The sequence below is a fragment of the Pan paniscus genome, chromosome 1, assembly GCF_029289425.2.
Source record: "Pan paniscus chromosome 1, NHGRI_mPanPan1-v2.0_pri, whole genome shotgun sequence".
In the NCBI taxonomy this organism is placed as follows: Eukaryota; Metazoa; Chordata; class Mammalia; order Primates; family Hominidae; genus Pan; species Pan paniscus.
This window is the reverse complement of record NC_073249.2, coordinates 126061184-126075515: the sequence shown is the minus strand read 5'-3', so window position 1 is coordinate 126075515 and position 14332 is coordinate 126061184. Positions and strand designations below refer to the sequence as shown.

At 35.5% G+C, this 14332-nt stretch overlaps 1 protein-coding gene across 4 annotated transcripts in view; it reads left to right on the top strand.

The window, feature by feature from the left end:
* The window catches only part of SLC30A7 (solute carrier family 30 member 7), a 105560-nt gene that overhangs the window by 57775 nt on the left and 33453 nt on the right, over positions 1–14332 (top strand). For all 4 annotated transcript variants that reach the window (XR_010110792.1, XM_055115495.2, XM_008960569.5 and 1 more), the window contains 2 exons: positions 8062–8152; positions 12115–12264. Coding sequence is in view for 3 of the 4 variants with exons in the window: in XM_055115495.2 (XP_054971470.1) it covers positions 8062–8152; positions 12115–12264 (241 nt within the window). In the remaining variant the exon portion in view is untranslated. The remainder of the gene's footprint in view (positions 1–8061; positions 8153–12114; positions 12265–14332) is intronic.

Sequence of the window (14332 nt, the reverse complement as noted above, 5' to 3'; positions counted from 1 at the left end):
TTACTTATATTGCTGGTGTGATTTTAGTTTCTTATTCATAAAAATGAAGAGAAGAGCTTCTATTAAGATAAATTGCACATTGAGAATTGAGAATGCTGATTGTTCCTAAGTATAATTCTTTCTAATGTATGTTTGAATGGAGGATAAGATACTTTGCTTTCTGTTTATTAGAGGTTCTTTTTTAGATATGACTGAATTGGGAGGCTCTTCACTGTTACGCTATTTAGCTGTTATTGTGAAGGGTTGAAAGTCACGTCAAACAAGGGCTAGTTTAGATGTCAGTAATCTGCCATTTGGAATTTCTAAGTATATAATACATTCTTCAGCAGACGTGTTAAGTGGTTATTATGTTCTAAGTATTGTGCTGGGCATTAGGAATAAAATGAATATGGCATTTCATTCTTATTCTCTTCACTCTAGAGAACATAACTGTGATGAGATACTGCAGTGTGTGCAGAGTTTTTGTCTTGGCAGTGTCACACCCAACTCTGCCACTAACTCTTACCTATGTATAACAAAGAACAAGTTATTTTAACCTCTCCAAGTTAGTTTTCTCATCGGTAAAATGAGGGAGTGATTTTAACATTTTCTTAAAGGTTACTTAAGGTTGTTGTGAGGATTAAATTTAAAAAAATTTATGAAAGCATTTTAAAAACTATTAAGTGCTATCTAAACAATGACATTACTAATTATTTACAAATTCAACATTATACACTGGTGTTTTTGGTCCAAAGACCAGATGCATTAGGTGTTATAACTAAGTTCCAGAAGCTTATGGAAAAGGATGACTTTTTCATGACTTCGGCTCTAAGTTCTAGGGGTACCTTAGGGCATCTTAATATCCCCATTATTGGTAAAGTAGGTTCTCTATAAATATGCATTGATTTGAGCCAGAGGTTTCAGAAACACAGTATAATTATAAAGTAAAGCACAATCCCAGGTGATAAGATTTTTGGTTATCTATTCTATAGAAGGCTTATGAAATTCTGGATTAATAGGTAATTATCCATCACTATGAATTAATTATATTTATGCAAATGTGACTGAATATTTAATTTAAATGTGAATTGCATTACCATTATGGGCCAGTTTTCTTTGGCTTTTTTGTCCCCTGAAAATATGGTATACAACATATGCCAAATTTATTTTTAAAATTTATTTTTAAAAGTATAATTTTCTTTCTTTGTGTTTATAGATTGTAAGAACCCCTATAATATATAGGAAAACTTAGCTCATAAGCCGATTCATCAAGATGAATCTGTAATCATGTTTTAATTAATATTACTTGACATTTATTCTCAGATCTAAGTAATAATTTTAACTGAAATTTTTTATTGTTAAACATTGTGATTGTCAGTAGACTGTTCTTCAGAAGTTTTCGTAATGCATACCCTTTTTTGTTTGGTTTGTTTATGATTACTGGTAGATAATTTTATTTACTGTTGAAGTAGTGAGGCTCTTTCACTAAAAGCTGCTTCTGAAGTAAGATTTGAATATATTTTTACTTGTAAAATTACTGGCAGTAAAGAGTAATAAGTAACTACTGCTTATTTAATCTGTTAGCATTTAAGGGTAAAGCTTTCAAATTAATATTATGTTTATGATTGTAAGATTATAAATTTGATTTACCTTCAGCTTTTGAAGAATAAAATCATTGCCCTGTTTTACTGGTAAACTCATACCTAATGACTCATCTCTTTTTATTTATGATAGGGAAATGGTGCTTCATTGTGAATGCTAGAATTGGGTTAGTCAACCAGAAGTGAACCTCTAATTGTTTCCAAATGCTTACTTTTTGGGTTTGGATGTAGCTCTAAGTCTTAGCTCAGTCAGGAATTTGCTAAGCTTGTCTTTTTCTACATATCCCTTCATTATGGCTAGATAGATCCAAGCTAAAATCTGGTTTATGCTTCTCTATTACAATAGTTAATCAGAAAAATATGGACACAAACTCCTGAGCTAAACACAATTTTAAAAGGCAAAAACTAGAGTTTCTAAAGGTTTCTTTTACATTTTTATGACTCTTTAAATTATTATAGAAATTGGCCTTATTCTAAATTGCGTTATCACCGTGTGATTTAGCAAGTACCTTTATTCTCTACCATAGTTTTATGACCTAGTTATTGCTCCTATAGCTGAAATTCTTGCATTATTTTTAAATTGCTATTGGAGAAAGTTAGTGTGACATATCCATTTGCTTTGGTGAAATGCTTGCTGCTGTTGAGTGTAAAGATTTTATTAAAATTCTACCTAAAAAGGCAACCATTCCAAATTTCAGTATAAGCAAATCAATAAAAACCACAATTGATCCTAATGAAAAAAAGAGATAAAAATGCACTATAATTTTATTTCCTTATATCAGTGATGATGTCTTATAATTTAGTTAATTTTAAAATATATGTTTATTTCTAACATTTTATTAAAATGTTTTATCTACATATTGTTCTTGAATGGTGTTAAAATGAGTGATCTCTAAATTTCCTTTTAATTCTAATATGATATTATTTGTGATCATGTAACTTCTTTACTAATTCTAGAGTCCTCAAACTAAGGGCCTCATGTGAAAGCGAATTTTAGGAGGAAAAAAGGAAGTACTAGGTTATTTTTTAAAAAGGTGGTGGCAGGGAGTAGCAGACTTTGGAAGGCAACACACATGGAATACACACATAAAAATTTGAACAAAGATTTGGATAAATCTGTAGATGTTTTTTCTAGGTGACTTATTAAGAGACTGTTGGACTGTCTAAGGGAATGTCTTTAATGTTTTAAGGCTGATCTCCTCAAGGATTATTATAGATGGGATTCACCATCTGTTACTGTGTTTTAGCTCCTTGGGGGAAACAACTAGACTAAACCTGAATATTCTAAAACAATAAATTTTTAAAAGTTGTTCACAAAAGTTATTTCACACCTATTGCTTAAGTAATGTTATTTCTCATACTGTATGCCTTCTGTTGCAGTTGAGTCAATGCCTCTTCTATTCCTTTTTCTCTTCCCCTTTACTTTTAAAGGTATGTTTAAAAAGAAGTTATCAACATACCAGTTAAGAAAACCATTTACCAAAAGTTCATGGAAAATGAAAATGGATACAAGCATAATATGTAGTTGCTTTAAATTCATATGTGCCTTCTTCTAAATGGTTGGCCCTAAATAAGTTTGATGCCTGATTTCCATTGCCTTCTCTGCAGGCTTATTAAAAATAAAGTTATGAATTTCTCTGAGATGAAATATTCTATATTATTTATTTTTGTATTTCCAGTGTCTAGCACATGCTTGCTACATGGTTGGCATATAACAGATGTTTGACTTGAACTTTTCAAAACTGAACTTGGAGACTAACGACCTGATCTGTTCTAGTTCTCCTGCTTAATAGCTGTGTCCTTAAACAAGTTACTTTGGTGCTCTAGGCCACCATTTCCACAACTTGAGAGTAAGGTCCCACCTGGTTCCAGAAAATCTGATGCCAGATATATAGTAGTAGATCCTTAATAATCGCTTAATATTGATTGCTTAATAAAATTCATTTGCTGGATTATCTATCATGATAGAATAAATCATTTTGCCAAGTATATCTATGTGTCATTTGGTGACACTGCTTTTTTCCCCTTAGTATATAAAAACAATTTATATTTTCTTTCATTTCCAAATATATTCTCTCTCTAGTATTCTTTATAGTTTAACCACTTTTTCTTATTGAATGGAAAATATATAAAAGATGAAAGAAATTGCCTGGATGTTTAGTCTACTCCTTCATTTTATAGATGAGAAAACTGATGCTCTGGAAGACTATGTGATTTGCTTAAAGCTATTTAATGGCAGAATCAGAACCCAAGTGTCATGGTTTCCATGAGTGTAATTTTCACGTCAGATATCTAAACATTGTTAGTACTTCCCTAGATTGAGATTGGAGAAGAAATTATTAAAATAACTAAACTTACGAGGTAGGTAGGAAAAAAACCTTTTTTCTAATTCTCAAACATAATTCAAGGAGAACTATTTTTGTGCCCATTTTCTGAGTACAGTTAGGAAAAGATAAAAATTTTAAGTTTAATATATGAAAACATTCTGTGATGGATTCTTTTTTTTTCCTGAGAAATGAGGATGGAGAGAGTAAAGAAAAATGATGGTTGAATTGTACCTAATTAATATGCCATCATTTTTTTCTTTGCCTTTTTTGTAAACACAGGAAGTCTTCAGCTATTTAATAGCAACACAGTAGGTAGAAACAGATCCCACTCTTTAGTTTAGATGAATGAATAACCAATATTCTTCACTGTCAAAATCCTTAAGTCCATTTGCAGTTGTTTTCTACTCATTTTTTTTCTCTTTCTCCAACCTGACTTTTACTGTTCCTGAAATGTTACAGTGGATGGCCTCAAACAATATTTGCGTCGTTGTTGTTGTTGTTTTCTTTTTTTTTTTTTTTTTTGAGATGGAGTCTCACTCTGTCGCCCAGGCTGGAGTGCAGTGGCCCTATCTCGGCTCACTGCAAGCTCCACCTCCCAGGTTCACGCTATTCTCCTGCCTCAGCCTCCTGAGTAGCTGGGACCACAGGCACCGGCCACCACGCCCAGCTAATTTCTTATATTTTTAGTGGAGACGGGATTTCACCGTGTTAGCCAGGATGGTCTCGATCCCCTGACCTCGTGATCCACCCACCTTGGCCTCCCAAAGTGCTGGGATTACAGGCGTGAGCCACCGCACCCGGCCAGTATTTGCATTGTTTAATCTAATGGCCTCTTTCTGTTTCTGTTTTTCTTCATTGAGGCATTTACTGTTGCTGGAAATATGTTTCCCCCTTTTCCAGATGTTTTACTTACTATGACTTTACTTTCTTTACCTAGTGCCTTTTCTTAACTGCTAATGATTCCATATATTGTTTAAGATTTAGTATTGATCCCTGGCCTTAGATATACTTTTAAAATTTATGAATTAATTATGTTTAACAGATTCAGCTACAAATTCTGTTCCATAAACATTTATTTGCCAAACACCATCTGAGATGCTGGGTTTACAAACATAAATAAGATAATTCCTACCTTAAAGCAGCTTTCTGGTTAGAGGGAGGGGGAAACACAATCTGGTAATTATCATGCAATGTAGTAATAGTGTAGGTAGCACAGATTTTTTTTCATAGGAACACAGAGAAGACACTTCATACAGTGTAGAAGACAGTTTGGGATCAGGAAATATACCCTAAAAGAGGTGACACTTGAGATTTTAAAGAAGGAATGTAAGACTGTAGGGCAGCTTAGGGACATTCTAAGCAGAAGTTATAGTTTGAGCAAAACCATGAAAGTAAGAAACAGCATAAGGTAAAGTACAAGTATGTTATGTTTGGAGAGCTTAAAATATGAAGCAAGGATTAATAGGAGGTGAAGATAGAGGGGCCAGATCCAAAAATATACTATGTTAAAGAGCCAGCACTTAATTCCCTAGGTAGTGGGGAGCTTTTGACACATTTCTTAGTGGTAAAGGGATAGGGTCACATACCTATTTTATGTAGATTAGTCTAACGTCTCTATAAAATATGGTTGTATTAGTTATCTGTGGATACATAATGAAGTACCCAAAAACCTAGTAGCTAAAATAATACACATTACTATCTTATACTTTCTGTGGTTCAGGAACCTGGGCATAGCTAACTATGTTGCCTGGCTCAGGGTCTCTCACAAGGCAGTAATCAAGGTAGCAGCCGGGGCTGCAGTTATTCCAAGGTTCATTTGGGGGAGAATCTACTTCTGAGCTCACTCAAGTGGTTACTGACAGGATTATGTTCCTTTGGGGCTGTTGAACTGAGGGTCTGTCTAGTATTTCTCAAGAAGTATCCTTCAGTTTCTTGCCACATGGTCCTCACTATAGCACAGCTCACAACACAGCAGCTATGAGAGAGCAAGTGAAAGCAAACGAGGAGGGTATACAAGACAGAGGCCAGAGTCTTTTTACTTAATCTTGGCAGTGATGTCTCATCACTTTGTCATACTCTGTTCATTAGCAGCAAGTCACTAAGTCCTGAAACTTTACATAGGGCATGAATACTACATAGGGCAGGGTCCTTGGGAGGCATCACTGAAGCTGCCTGTTACGTGGACTTGAGGAAATAAGACTAGAGCTGAAGGGACCACTTAGGAAGCTATTATAATAATCCACGTAAAAGATATGGATATTATTGTGGACATGCGTAGTACAATGAAGGGGAAGGAACTGAGTCAAGAAATATTTAGGATATTAAATCACGAGAACTTGGTGATTTAAGGGAGAAAAAGGAATTAAGGGTGACATCTAATTTTTCTTGGTTCTTAAATCACTATTGGCTAAATAATATTTTTACTTGAATGTGACTGAAACTCCTGTCCACATTTAGCTTTCTATCCTCATCACTGCCATCTTCTCCATATTTTTTAGTAATCTGTTTGTCCTTAACATTGCTCTCACTGTGTCTTTCATTAGATCCAGTTAGACACCAGTTATTTCTATTTGCTTAATTTTCCTATTTGTCTTTGTTCCTATGGTTACCCTCCTTGTCCAAATACTTATCACTATACACTTAAAGTATGAAAACAGTCTCCTCATTTCTTTCCTGTGCCCTATGCCCTTCTTCAGGGCAGAGTCTGAAACATTTGATTATCTCTATTTCTGTCATTCGTTTAACCAACAATTGGGCCCACTTTATGACCAGCACTTTGCTAGACCTTGAGAATATAATAGTGAGCCAGATAAGCATTGTCTCTATTCTTTTGGGTCTTTCTTGGTACCTCTCTTTCCTTTCCATCTGTCAAAATAACACCAGTCCTAAAAGTACACTTGCTTCTACTCTTCTTATGAGCTCTTCCTTGAAAGATGGATGTTCTTTTTATCTTCACCACCTACAGCTATTATCAGAAGTTTTACTTTGAAAATTTTGAAATTCTGTAAGTTTAAAAGTGAGCACTGATTTAAGCTATTAAGTGTAGTGAAGCTATTTCTGACCTCCCCTCTCAATCTACTTCAAGCAGTAGAACAGTACATTACCAGTCTGAGTCATTGGAATCACATGGACAGCTTTTTGGACATTCCCTCAAAGACTCTGATTCAATATATCAGAAGTGAAAACAAAATAAAACTCTAAGGTGAATTGGATATGTGCTAGATTAGAAAGGCATTGCATTAGAGTCACCCTCACCATTCTACTATTAATTGTTTTGTGTTTTTTTTTTTTTTTTTTTTTAGACGGAGAGTCTCGCTCTGTCACCCAGGCTAGAGTGCAGTGGCGCGATCTCGGCTCACTGCAAGCTCCGCCTCCCAGGTTCATGCCATTCTCCTGCCTCAGCCTCCCCAGTAGCTGGGACTACAGGCGCCCGCCACCATGCCTGGCTAATTTTTTTTTTTTGTATTTTTAGTAGAGACGGGGTTTCACCGTGTTAGCCAGGATGGTCTCGATATCCTGACCTTGTGATCCACCCACCTTGGCTTCCCAAAGTGCTGGGATTACAGGCATGAGCCACCGCGCCCGGCCTGTTTTGTGTACATTTAATCATCCAAATAGCCTAAAGCAGTAGTTTCAAATACTAATTGAGGACTAGTACATCAACACATGCAGACTCTTGGGCACCATCCCTAGAGGAGCTGAGTTCATTTCACTGCATCTGTGGTTATCGCCAGGCTTCTATATTTTTTAAGTAATGAAATATGACTGATATTGGACAAATAGGCTGATGTATTCATTTTTTTGTATTTTCCTTATCAGTGCTACTATGATTACTTTGGAAGGTTCTGACCACGTGGAGTCATATTTTAACTAACAGTTGAAAATGTGCTGGGTTTAGATGATATGATATTATTTCAGTTTTATAGCTTTACTCTTTCATACATTAATACATTTTCTCTAGCTCCTTTACTTTTACTTCGGATAATTTACTGATCACATGGAAAATCTAAAACAATGACTGGTTGATTGTTTTTTTTCATATTATTCCTGTATGTCCTATTATATTCTACCATAGGGAGGCATATTATTACTTTCTTGCTGGATGGGATTAGCAGAATGTGACTTTAATAAATTATTGTCTTCCTTTTCCTTAGTGTTATTCCTCTTTTAAGAGAATCTGTTGGAATATTAATGCAGAGAACTCCTCCCCTATTAGAAAATACTCTGCCTCAGTGCTATCAGAGGGTGAGTTTCAAATACTCCAAACCATTGGATTTTATGCTGTTTTCAATCTCTTGATTTTCAACTTTCACAAATATGGATAACATGTGTGTATAATTGACTATTTCTTCCAAGATTGAATGCTGACCATGAAATGTCATTTATACAAACCAGAATAAAATTGTTGGAAAATATTGAACTTTACTAAAGAAAATGTGGTAGAAATTGTTCTGATCTAGAAATTGAGCAGTTTTTAAAAATATAGAATATCTATAGCAGAGATATTCATTCAACATAGAGTTTTTGAGCTCCCACTCTACCAGATACTCTTCTAAAGTACTGGGGAGGTGATGGTAAACAAGACAGACAGTGCCTCTGTTTCATGGGACTTACAGTCCAGTGGGGAAATACAGTAACTAAACAGTAAGTAGATAAATAAGAAAATATCAATGAGAATTACTATAGTAGAAATAAAACAAAGTGATGTGATAGTCATGGATGGCTACCTTAGATTCACTAAGGAAGTTATATTCAAGGAAATTGAAACCTTGAAGACAAGAAAGAGCTAGCCATATGAAAATACTGGAGAAGAATGTTCTAGGCAAGGGAAATTGCTAATGTAAAAGTGCTATGGCTGGATTTAATTTGTGTTTGAAGAACAGAATAAAAAAGGCCATTGTGGCTGGAGCATATTAAATAAAGGGAAGAATGGCTTGAAAGCCTGGAGAGAATGGCAGGAGCAAGATCACTTAGGGTTTTGGGTCATAGATTTAAATTTAATTCTAACTCAGTGGGAAGCATTGGAAAGCTTTTAGGCAATAGAAGTGTCATAAATCCTATGTTTTTAAGAGATTATTGTGTTTTCTATGAAGAGAACATATTCTAGGGAGGATGAAAGCAAAGAAAACCAGTTATGAAGTTATCGTCCTCTAAGTGAAAAACAATGGTGGTTTAGATTACAGTTGTAACAGTGAAGATAAATATTCTTCTTCACATTTGGGATATGTTTTTGGAAGTGGATTATATTAGCAGAGGGGAGAGAAAGTGTTGGCTTATTACTTGGTAGATGGTAATGCCACTTACTGAGACTAAGGCCTTGTTGGTACAGGTTTGAGGATGGAAAATCTCCCCAAATGATGAGTTCTATTCTGGATATGTTAAAATGGAAATGGCTACTATACTTCTAGGAGAAATGTTACTTAAGTAGTTGGATATGAAAATCTTGAGTTTTGGGTACAGATTAGGACCAGAAAGAGTTATAAGTCATCAATATATGAATAACATCTAAAACATCAAGATTGTATTGATTACCTCCGGAGAAGTTCTAGTTCTACTCTTTTAGCTCTGCTTTCAACTCTAAATTTGGAGCATAGGTGAGAAAGCCAGGAAAGGTAGTGGTTAGTGGTGTGCTGGAAAACCAGAAGAGTGTAGGATCACAGAGTTGAAGAAGGAGGAAGTAATTAACTGTGTTGAATATTTCTGTGGGGTCAAGGAGGGTAAAAACAAGAAGTGATCATTGTCTGGCATTCTGGATGCCATTACTGACCTTGTTAAGAGCAATTTCATTGGAGTGTTGGAGAGGGGAGCATGATTTGAGTGGATTAAGGAGAAAATGAATGGGGAAGTGACAACTCCTTTAAGAAGTGTTGTTAAAGGGAGCAGAGAAATGAGTTGATAGCGGATATGGATGTACTATCAGGAAAGAGGGTATTTTTTTGTTTTTAAAGTAGGATGTTTAGAACAGCATTATCCCGCAGAACTTTCCCCAATAATGGAAATGTTCTATAATCTGCACTGTCCAATATGGAAGCCACCAACCACATGTGGCTAGTGTAACTGATTCTTTTTAACTTAATTTCCATTCATTTAAATAGTCACATATGTCTAGTGACTTTTGAATTGCACAGCATAGTTCTAGAACATGTGCATTAACTGATGGTAACAGTCTGAGAGGAAGAAATTGTTATAGTACTAAAGGACATTATTAAAGGAATGACATCATGAGAAGATGAGAAAGGATAGAACCCAAAGCACAATGGAAGGATTAACTGTTGATAGTAGCAGGGGTACTAGATCCTCTGAGGGAATGCAGAAATGCTGACATAGATGAGAGGTCACTGGTAGATTTAATGGTAAAGGATAAGGGATTTTCTTTTTACTTCTGTTTTCTCTATAATGTACCAGGCAGTGTAATCATGCAGAGAGATCAGAAGGCTAGAGGAAAAAGGAGAAGGTATAAAATAATCTTTTGATACAGGGAAATTACATATTGCCCATTCAAGATTTGTGGTTATTATTTTAAGGTAGCATCAATCAGCATAATTGTTACTAATTGTTTTATATATATATGTATATATATATGTATATATAACATATATAGGTTATATAACCTATATATGTTATATACATATATGTATATATAACATATATAGGTTATATAACCTATATATGTTATATACATATATGTATATATAACATATATAGGTTATATAACCTATATATGTTATATACATATATGTATATATTATATATACATATATGTATATGTATATATTATATATACATATACATATATGTATATGTATATATAACATATATGTTATATAACCTATATATGTGTGTGTATATATATAGAGAGAGAGAGTTTCTCTTCTTCACAATAAACTACAGGGTGAGTATTGTCTTCCTTTCCCTAGGTAAAATTGAGGCTTACCTTAGGTCCAAATGCTAGTGGCTGAATCAGGATTCTAATCCACGTCACTCTGACTCTAAAGATCATGTTCTTTCTTCTGTACCACACTGCCCTTTTCATCTGTAACTACACTTTCCTCCCATTTTTTAATTTGTAAAATTAAGCCAGTTTCTACAGGAATTATTCTTTACTTTGTGTTTTAAGATAACTGCAGTCATGTACTTGTACTGCCACATATGGAAGTAGGAGAAATCTTTTCAACCAGGTTATTTCATTAACAGTGGAACTCAGCTTAAGGCCTCATCCATGAGGATGCCATGTAGAAAAATGTGGAGGGATATCTGGCTAAAACAGCTAAGTTGTCAGAGTCCAAAAAGAGGAAGAAAAAGTACACCTTGATCTTTTTCCCCAATAAAAGCAGTTTTTAAAGAAGGCATGGTAGATACTATCTCAGTTTCCTATCAACTGTCTTGGAGTTTATAGAAAATAATGACTACATTCATCAAATTCTGACAAAAAATAAATATTTTTGATAGATATAAGATCAACATTTTCTTAACTTCCCAGGTAGATTATGTAAAAATCAGAATCTCAGAACTGAAAAAGATCTTATTGTGCATTTGGCCCAGCCTTCTGTCTGTTGCAAAATCTCCTCTATGACATCAAGTTGGTATTACAGCTTCTTGACCATTTCTGGAGATAGGTAGTTAACACACTCACAGAGAAGCTCCCTCTTTCTTTGTAAACTGCTGTAATTGTTATAAAGATCTTTTCACATTGAGCTTTTTTCTTGTAACTTTTGGTTGTTGATCTTATTTCAGCTCCTCCAGATCAATATGGAGATGCAGAACAATAGCAGTGATTTGGGTATCTGTCTTTTTCCTGATCTTCAGGGAATACATCTAATGTTTCATCCGTATTTTCTGTACATTTTTGGTAGTTAGCCTATATTAAGTTAAGGAAGTGTCCTTCTAATAGTTTTTTTTCCAAGTCATAAATAAGTGTTGGACTTTATAAAGTGATTGTTACTGTAAATTTCCCTGTGGGGCACACTGTCAGGTGTGTCCTACAAATTTTGATACGTGTTTGTTTATATTTCCCAAATACTTGTCATGGTACCTGGCACATAATTAGTACTCAAGAGTATTTATTTATTTATTTATTCAAACATCCTCCTTTCCTTTTTTTAAAATGGAGGATAGAATCCGTGTTTACTGATATGTTGCATAATAACTTAAGTAAAAGGGAGTGCTTACCTTGATTATGATGTTAATATCTCTCCTTTATATTTCAGGTACAGCAGTTGCAAGGAGTTTACAGTTTACAGGAACAGCACTTCTGGACTTTATGTTCTGACGTTTATGTTGGGACCTTGAAATTAATAGTAGCACCTGATGCTGATGCTAGGTGGATTTTAAGCCAAACACATAATATTTTTACTCAGGTATGTCTTTTTTACTAACTTCTTTTAAGGGTCTTAACATTTTTTATAACTAGTAGTTTTAAAAATATTTACAAGGCCAATGTGAGAGGATGGCTTGAGGCTAGGATTTCTAGATCAGTGTGGGCAACATAGTGAGACCCCGTCTCTACAAAACATAAAATCAGCTGGGCATGGTGACATGCGCCTATAGTCCCAGCTGCTTGGGAGGCTGAGGCAGGAGGGTTGCTGGAGCCCAAGAGTTTGAGGCTGCAGTGGATTATGATCCAGTTGCACTCCAGCCTGGGCCACAGAGCAAGACCCTGTCTCAAAAAAAAAAAAAAAAATTGCCATTTAACATAATAAATATATATACTACTAAACTATAAGGTAAGCATAAAACCACATTTTTGGCTGGGCGCAGTGGCTCACACCTGTAATCCCAGCACTTTGGGAGGCTGAGGCAGGCGGATCACGAGGTCAGGAGATCGAGACCATCCTGGCTAACACAGTGAGACCCCGTCTCTCTACTAAAAATAGAAAAAATTAGCCGGGTATGGTGACAGGCGACTGTGGTTCCAGCTACTCGGGAGGCTGAGGCAGGAGAATGGCATGAACCCAGGAGGCGGAGCTTGCAGTGAGCCAAGATCACGGCCACTGCACTCCAGCCTGGGCGACAGAGCAAGACTCGGTCTCAAAGAAAAAAGAAACCCCCCCTTTTTTTTTCCAAACACAGAGTCAAGTTTGGGAAATACCTGTTTTAGTTAATATTCTTCAGGAATAGAAAGATAGTTCCTATATGCTCATCATTGTACTTATTTGAGTTCCTTCAAGAAAAAGTATATTATCCTTTACTGCACATTTCTTATAAGATAGGTACTATTTGAAGCCAAGAATTCTAAAACAGTGTTTGGAATAAGAATAAGTGGCTTTAGCTAAAAGCAGACTGTTAACTTTTTTGTGTGACAGCAAAACTATGGTCACCTACTGAGTGATTTAATAACTTTATATGCTGTTGAGTTTTTCTTAATAGTGCATTTGGAATCATGAATTAGTCAGTGCATGGTCTACAACCAAGTTATTTCAGTTAAGGCTCATGCCATCATGAGTTAACATAGCTATGTAACTGACAATTAAAGACTGATTACTATGGTATGTATTGTGTATATATTGGGAGAATAAGAAGGTCATGTCAGTAACATCTAAGAAAGAGGCAGAGAGAATATAAATTCTGTTCTCAGTCTAGTTTGTTGGAAACATTTGGCAAAAAACCCTAGACATTGATACCACTGTCAGAATCATCTAACACAGCAGTCCCCAACCATTTTGGCACCAGGGACCGGCTTTGTGGAAGACAGTTTTTCCGTGAACAGGGGTTGGAGGTGGTGGTGGGAGGGATGGTTTTGGGATGAAACTGTTCCACCTCAGATCATTAGGTATTAGATTCTCATAAAGAGCACACAGCCTAGATCCCTCGCATGTGCAGTTCCTATGAGGATCTAATGCCACAGTTCACCCGCCACTCACCGCTGTGAGCGGCCTTGTTCCTAACAGACCATGGACCAGTACTGGCCCGTGGCCCAGGGGTTAGGGACCACTGATCTAACACATAGATCTAATGAAGAAACAGGTTCCATGTGTTAAAAATCTGTGGTTGAAACTGACATTATATTCCTCCTGATTTGATACCATGGGGAATACAGAACATGACCTATGTGGTACTCCTACCAAAAAACGTTTCACTTGAATCTAACCATGAGCAAACATCCAGACAAATACATCTTGTGAGAGCCTCCCCAAGGCTGTTAACTTGGATTCTTTTAAAAAGTGTCAATGTCATGAAAGGAGAAAAAGGTAGGGGATAATTCTAGATTAGAGGAAACTTCACAATTAAATGCAATGTGTGGTACTTGATTGAATCTTGGACTGGGGAAAAAAAGCAACCACAAAGGAAAGTATTGGATAATCAAAGAAATTTGATTATAGACTGTAGTAGTTCATTTAATTGTATGGGTGGTTAAATTTCTTGGATGTGATAATGGTATTGTGGTATAGAAGACTGTTCTTAATTCTTAGGAGATTCATATTGAAG